General features: G+C 39.9%; 1 protein-coding gene across 2 annotated transcripts; it reads left to right on the top strand.

Moving 5' to 3' along the window:
* The first annotated feature begins 1111 nt into the window (after positions 1-1111).
* On the top strand, positions 1112-3998 carry LOC117859214 (very-long-chain aldehyde decarbonylase GL1-10). Of its 2 annotated transcripts, none has more exons than XR_004641127.2 (5): positions 1112-1539; positions 1845-2167; positions 2302-2893; positions 3526-3558; positions 3683-3998. XR_004641127.2 is itself a non-coding variant. In XM_034742419.2 (5 exons), exons 1-5 carry the CDS (start codon positions 1210-1212, stop codon positions 3755-3757), a joined length of 909 nt encoding a protein of 302 aa, XP_034598310.1. In that variant the 5' UTR covers positions 1112-1209; the 3' UTR covers positions 3758-3998. The 2 variants fall into 2 exon arrangements, 1 of the variants encoding a protein (XP_034598310.1); XM_034742419.2 differs by having other exon boundaries at positions 2302-2449.
* The last annotated feature ends 3560 nt before the right edge of the window (positions 3999-7558 follow it).

Below are 7558 nucleotides of genomic sequence, written 5' to 3'. Positions count from 1 at the left end.
CTCTATCACTAGCCTCTTCTGTGGTCTATTGCCCCTCTTCCCTAGCATTACCCTATTCATTAATCCCTTTCCTAACCAATGCCGTTGCTTTATCGTTGTCCTCATCATCGTTGCACTCAAAGTAACATGCCTCCTCGTAATTGTCATTGTTGTGCTGTTGCTTATCATCATTGTCCAAATGTTTGTTGTTGATGGTCGTTAAGTACCAAATATAACCGTCAATATACTCATGAATAAAGGAGGCTTGGCATTTCTTACACTCGTAAGAATCCTCGTGCCTAATATTTTCTACACTTGTAAGAGAGTGTTTGTTGCAAGCAGCGGCTGAAATGTTATTATTTTAATTAGATGGATTTTTATGGCTGCTTTCTACATTCCTTTGGTCTATAAGCCTTTGGCCTTTTATATGTGCTGATTTTGTGTGATTAAAGTGGCTTACAGGTTGCATATCTACATTTTATCTGGCTGCACATACACACATATAGTACTGTCTTGCTGCAATTTTGTTACTAAATTTCAGAGAAGAAAGAGTAAAATCCATAGGAGAATATTCGTCGAAAAAAATTCATAAGAGAATATATATCGAAGGAAGTTTTACGGTGAATATCGGGCAAAATCTAAGCATTGTTAATTGTTGCCAGGTGCTCACCACATGGCCATGGACATTGACATCTTATAGGACCAGCAAATGCTGTGGTCCATGGACTCGTTGTTGGGAGCTGGTTGTACGTTTTTTGTTTTCTTGGTTACTTTATAACAACTTCTCGCTACCACGTAAAAGATGGAACATATTTTGCTGATTTTAAGATTATTGTGGTGCCGATGAATACCACCTGTACAAGATCTGATATGCTGCAAATTCACCATAGTAGACGATTCCAGATGTTTTTGTGTCTATATATCAATTCTGCATATTACCAAGCTAAATATTTAGTTAAAATGTCTCTTTCACGTATTTTTGACATTTCCACGCTTTTCCCATGCTTCATTTCTGAAAATAGATTTTTTTCTCTAATATCAAGATAATGCTTCGGTCACGTAATTTCACCTTGTTGTTCACTTGTGCCCACGTGTCCCAGACCATCCACTATAAAGGAGTGCAAGCCCCGGACTCGGAGCTGCCATGAGCTTCATACTCCACGGCCGGACGACCGAAGCGTAGCGAAGAGAAGCAGCTTGCACGTAACAGGTAGGTCGCCTGAGGACTAGATGATCCCTTACGCGACTGCGGCGGAGGCGGAGGCGGCGCTGGGGCGCGCCATGACATGGGCGGAAGCTGTGTGGTATCAGTACTCGGCGGCGATGCCAGATTCCTGGCTCCACTGCCTCACTACATGTATCCTCTTCGTCATCTACACGATCACACCGCTGCCCCTCCTAGTCCTCGAGCAGTTCGCTCCGTCCGTCGTGCTGCCGTACAAGCTGCAGCCCCGGGTACAGGTGCCGCTGGCAGCCTCCCTCCGCTGCTATATGGAAGCGGCGTTCGTCTTTCCCGTCGCCGTTGGCTTCCAGCTCGTCTCGTATCCCGCCGCCGCCAAGGTCTCTACTATATATACATACAACTATTCAATTATTTTCTTGCATGCATCAAACTCCACACACATCTAAATAAAAGGCGTGTAAAACCATAGCAAAAATATATAACTAGAGAGAGGGGTAGCCGTGAGCTGGTTTTATGAAAGAACACCACTATGGATATATGGACAAGCTAAAGTTTGCACTCTGAACAAGTCCTCTACTCAATGAAACCCTTACAATAACCATAAACGTATTCATTTCGCGTGCTAGTACTATAGCAACTGAATTATATATGCTGATGCATGTTCATGCTATGCACGTACCAGATACTGAGGACTCGAATGGGACTGCCGTTGCCGTCCGTCAGGGAGACAGTTGCGCAGCTGGTGGTATACTCTCTCTTGGAGGACTACCTCAGCTACTGGATCCACCGTCTTCTGCACACCAAGTGGGGCTACGAGAAGATCCACCGTGTCCACCATGAGTTTACGGCTCCTACAGGCTTCGCCATGTCATACAGCCACTGGGCCGAGAACCTCCTCCTTTCCATCCCCGCCTTGGCTGGCCCAGTCATTGCGCCATGCCACATCACCACGCAGTGGCTCTGGTTCTCCATCCGCCTAATCGAGGGCATTAACATACACAGCGGGTGATTAACTAAAACCAACCCTTTGATCTATATATATATGTAGACAGTTTATTTCTAAAAAGCTTCTTACGTATATATTCATATGAAGTGCTTACATGCCATATACATGACGAAATAGTTGTTGAATTTTGCAGTTACCACTTCCCATTCAGCCCTTCCAAGTTGATTCCCTTCTACGGAGGCGCTGCATACCATGACTATCATCACTACGCAGGAGGGCACAGTCAAAGCAACTTTGCCCCTCTTTTCACCTATTGTGATTATTTATATAGGACAGACAAAGTAAGTAGATCCTTTCTTATATATACTATATACTAGCTAGTTGGCAGTTGCTACCTTGATATATATTTTATAAGATGGGAAGATATCTGGTGCAAAACCCCTCAGTCAAAAGAATCATGCAAAAAAACCCATGCTATAAAACCATACCTATGGGTCTTAAAATTTTGAAGCAATCGGACATGTATAGTAGTAGGTAGTCTCACATTACCAGGAGAAATATCAAGATCAAATTAACTTGACTTGGTTTGAAGGAAATAAGCATCTTCCCATGTCCACATAGTACAAGGAATAATGTACGTGTTGCTACCCAGGCTCCACGAGGTAAATACATTTTATTTTCAGTAAAGATGTGCCCACTAAGGTGTAAGTTAGTGCTCTATATTTACACAGAAATCACGTCCATCTGATGTGAGTTGGTCCCTCTTTGTGTTTTTCTTCGAAACTGTAAGTCGCTACCTACTTTCCTTATAGTGGCTCTTTCGAAGGAGCAACTTGATACTCTACATTTTGAATGTTGTTTTTGCTGTAAGGAGTTACTACTAATAACTAATTTTTACAACAGATGTTACCTTTTCACGGAGTTGTTACACTGTTTTCATAGAAGTTGCTCAGAACAAGTATTTTAGTAAGTTACATGTAGTGTTACCACCAAAGAATTCTATAATTACTGGTTCATAAGACATCATCTATAGGTCTCGTATATATACTTAGGCCACCCAAGTAAAGCACAGTAATACAAACTAAAAGCAAAACAAGAAACTAAAGGCGAAATAAAGTGTGGTTTCAAAGATGTGATCCTTTGAATGTAGCCATGCATATTGTGCCATGTGTCCACCACATATCTGAAAGCACCATGCTACCAAACAAGAAAGAGATCAAACAGATAGCAGTGTGTTATTACCAAATAAGACAAGCAGACGCAAAAATTACAATATGACGAAACTTTTTTAAAGATGAATCTACATAGTATTTTCAAGTATGTGTAAGATGAAATTTACCTATGAGTATTTATTATATTTGCTGCATAGTACTGTCACTCTCACACTAACTATTGTTTATTATTTTGTTTTTTTCAGGGCTACAGATACCACAAGTTAAAGCAAGCGAAGGTACTGGTGTCTTTTTATATATATATTTTCCTTTTTTGCTTATCATGGTCAAGTTTTTTAAAGAATTTTAAGCATGCCTCTAATGTTTTTTTTCTATTTTGTATTGAACTTCTCTATGGAATAGCTGAAGAGTCTGGAAGAAGATAATGTGGAGAAGAAAGGAGGCAGCACTGCGTTCTGCAACGGGAAAAAGGACTGAGATATTTTTGTGCCTGAATATTGGATATACGGAGATTGTTACTATTATTACCAGCCCTGATCGGAGGGGAGATCCACAAATAAATAATCTCAATTTACTGCAGAGGGTCTTGATTGATCGACGCACAAATGTACACTTGTGTAATCTGTCTAGTGCTTTGTATATTGCAATAAACCTATGTTGTCTAATTATGTAAGAAAATATTATGTCAACTTATCCAAACTAACGTTCGAGCAGTGAATTTCAGTAGTTTTCACTGACAGCGTTTCAACAGCACTTCGTACCCGCAAAACACCACCAGATAGCCAACAAGTCAAACAATATTTATGCTACGATTCCTCTACTGCAATTTTTAACTGACACGAGAGGCACTACATGTTTACAATTTTGCCAGCTAATAACATCTGCACCTAGACACTTCCTTCCTCCTCAGGTAGCTCTATCCCGATCGCCATCACCTCGATCGTCGGTTTGCTATTATCTTCAAAGCACATCATCATCTAATCTTCACCGATATCATAAGGATTCCGACAACTCCGGACAGTTACAAACCTACCCAGTATCGAGAAAAGGACGCATACGCATAAACACTGCCACGTACACTGGACTTACACGCCAGTCGCCCATAGATGTATAAATGTCTTCTTTCCTTTTACGAAACACAGTACAAAATCAGACAATCACGTAATCATATGCATGCTCACCCGTGTGAATGAATGTACGCACATCAATGTGCGTAGAAGCACCTCCAAAAATACTAGACCGGCATATGAAATAATAGCACAGTAAATTTATAAATAAATCTAGAAAAAAATACGAGTACTCGTGCTAAGTCGAAAACTTGAATCCGAATAGAGAAATTCCACGATAAAAACCCAATCAACCAAGCTGACCTCAGTTTGTGTCCATGTTTTCAATCACATGCTTACAACCAATTACCACTGAGAAAACGCTTGTGCGTGTATAGTTCATAGGTACCATAATTTGAACCAGAGTGGCTAGAGTCGTATCCTCAACTCCATCGTGAGGTGTAACATCGTTCCCTAGCTAGATTTCCCTACCTTTTGTTCCATTGAATTACCTATATGCCAGAGGGGGTGAATACGTACACCATCTTTCTTAATATATATTTATTACTATTAAATTGAGCGAAAGAATACACTGCAAAGGAGACACAGCTTATGCCAAGATAATGACGGGACGTTTCCGATTGTGACATAAACTTTTTTGCTTTCCACCTCTGGCCGGCCGTAAATCATTCTCATATAAATGGTTACCGTGGCAACAACGTTCTATATATTATACATAGAATCTTGCTTTCTTAGCATAGCGCAGTTGGTTATGATCTATGAATTACCCACTCCTGGATGATCGACCTTTAGTACCGGTCAGTAACCCCCTTTAGTATCGGGCGTCCATCCCGTACCGCTAGTTCGGTACTAATTAAATGCCACGTCATTTAGTACCGGTCAGTGAAACCAACCGGTACTAAATTGCGACCCACGTCGCGCTTTTGTGCATGGTATTTTAGTACCAGTTGGTTTTGCTAACCAGCACTAAATGTTATTCCTTTTCTTTTTTTTCCCTTTCATTTTCCTTTTGTTTTATAATTCATATTAGATGGAGCTTTTACTACTAATATTACGTTAATACATTAACCCATTCAAATCCAAGTCACTCAGAGAAGATTGTATATGAAATTATACATCAATACTTATGTTCTTAGAGAGAACAAGTTCAAATCCATAATAAAAAGGTAGGGTACATCCATACAAGTTACATAGTACTACTTGCTTCACTTCCTTAGATATGGGACATAGTTAGCCCCTGTTTGGTTCCTTTAGTCCCTAGACTAAAGTTTAGTCCAAACTTTAGTCCTAAACTTTAGTCCATACCCTGTTTGAATCTAGGGACTAAAGTCCATTAAAGCAGATGAACAAAGATGAAAATACCCCTAATCAATGCACAAAATCTGCATCTTAAACATGTTGTAGCACTCCCCAATTGCTCTATATATGCACAGAATCCGTTTTGCTCAGGACGCGCTACTGGCTAGTTCTGGGCGCCTGGCAGAGCATGAAAATTGCTCATACATTCGAAAAATTGTCCATACATTCGAAACCATCACAGCTATGACCTACTAAATAAACCATCGGCTATCCAATCATGAAACTGATTCATGCTTTGATCTTCGTCCTCGTGAGGTGTATTAGCTATATTTCCTTAAGAAGACAATGCTTCAGAGAATGGAATATAGTTTTCATCATGATCACACATATCAAAGTCTGCATCCTCCAAAAAACTCTCTCGAATGAAATTATGAAGTGCCATGTATGCGATAATTATTTGACTTTCCTTTAGCATCGGATAACTTAGTAGATCTAACAAAATCCCCCACTTCATCTTCAAAACTCCAAAAGACCGCTCGATGGCATTACGAAGTGAAGAATGTGCATAATTAAATTGCTCTTTTTTACCTCTTAGCATTGCGCCTTGCCGATACTTCGGGAAATGATACTTTGTACCCTTGTACGGTGCAAGATAACCCGGTCAGTTTGGGTACCCTGAGTTGACAAGATAGAACTTGCCTACACATTCAATTTTTTTTTATGTAAGTTACATAGCAAGTATTGCAATTATGAGACAAAAGAGAGCATAGAACACGTCAATATCTTGAGGTGGACATGGAAACTTATCTCCATACTTCTCAATTGCATCTTTGAATACCCTCATATCATGAACTGAGCCAGGCCATCCCGCCATGACAAAAGTAAATCTCATATCGAAGTCACATATGGCCATCGCATTCTGATTGTTATATCCATGTCTTCCCGTATGTTACACTACCTTGCTAGTTGGCACCACAACAAGTACATGTGTCCCATCTATTGCTCCAATACAATTGTCAAAGTATGAAGAAAAATGAGGAGATATCAACCTAGGATGCACACTCCTAAATTCAAGGTCTACTAGCCTAATGATATTAGCTGCAAGGTTACTCACACTATGTAGTACTTTATAAAACTTCCTACTACATGTCTCGAGTGACCTACTAAAACGATCTTCAGCTTGTCTAGTAGACCGAGGGGCACCACATATCCATAAAAATAGCCCTAAAGCCTCCATAGATGACAGCCTCCATGTGGACTTCAATCCATATGACTCAACAAGCAAATTATGAAGCTTATCAAACACACACCGACTCATCCTACATATGTTGAAGCAAGAATTCTTATTTCCTAGTGTTGTCATGACCCATCCATAACCACTTTCTGTTGGTACTCTGTACTTCGATTTGTTCATGTATGTGTTAAAGTGGTACATACCGATCATGGCACTAGCAATAATAGCAATTCTTCTCCTCCTCTTCTGACACTTCAAGACATAATCTGCTAGTGCGTCCTCACCATCAGGCACCTCTTTGCAACAACAACAAATCATAATCAGCAGCAGCATCAAATTATAATCAGCAGTAAGAAATGTAATCAGTAGCATCAAATTACATATTCAGAGGTTCATCACATAATAAAAAAGTTCAACAAACATTTAGAGGTTCAACACACAAAAGAGAGATCAACAAAAATTTAGAGGTTCCACATAGATTAAGCTACTACATCAAATCACTTAAAATCATCACCCACTCCTATCCTTGCACCATTTCTTCAACCAAATGAACCTATATTCATTTAAATTGAATTGGCAAAAGATTTGCTAGTTGTATTCATCTCGAAACAACTTAGTACCCATGAAGTATTCCTCTGAGTCCATAGTTGCCCCACACTCCACAGCCATGTTCAGACA

Source organism: Setaria viridis, chromosome 5, assembly GCF_005286985.2.
Source record: "Setaria viridis chromosome 5, Setaria_viridis_v4.0, whole genome shotgun sequence".
Classification (NCBI taxonomy): Eukaryota; Viridiplantae; Streptophyta; class Magnoliopsida; order Poales; family Poaceae; genus Setaria; species Setaria viridis.
Note: the sequence above shows the minus strand (reverse complement) of the source record. Positions and strands in the feature narration are given on the sequence as shown.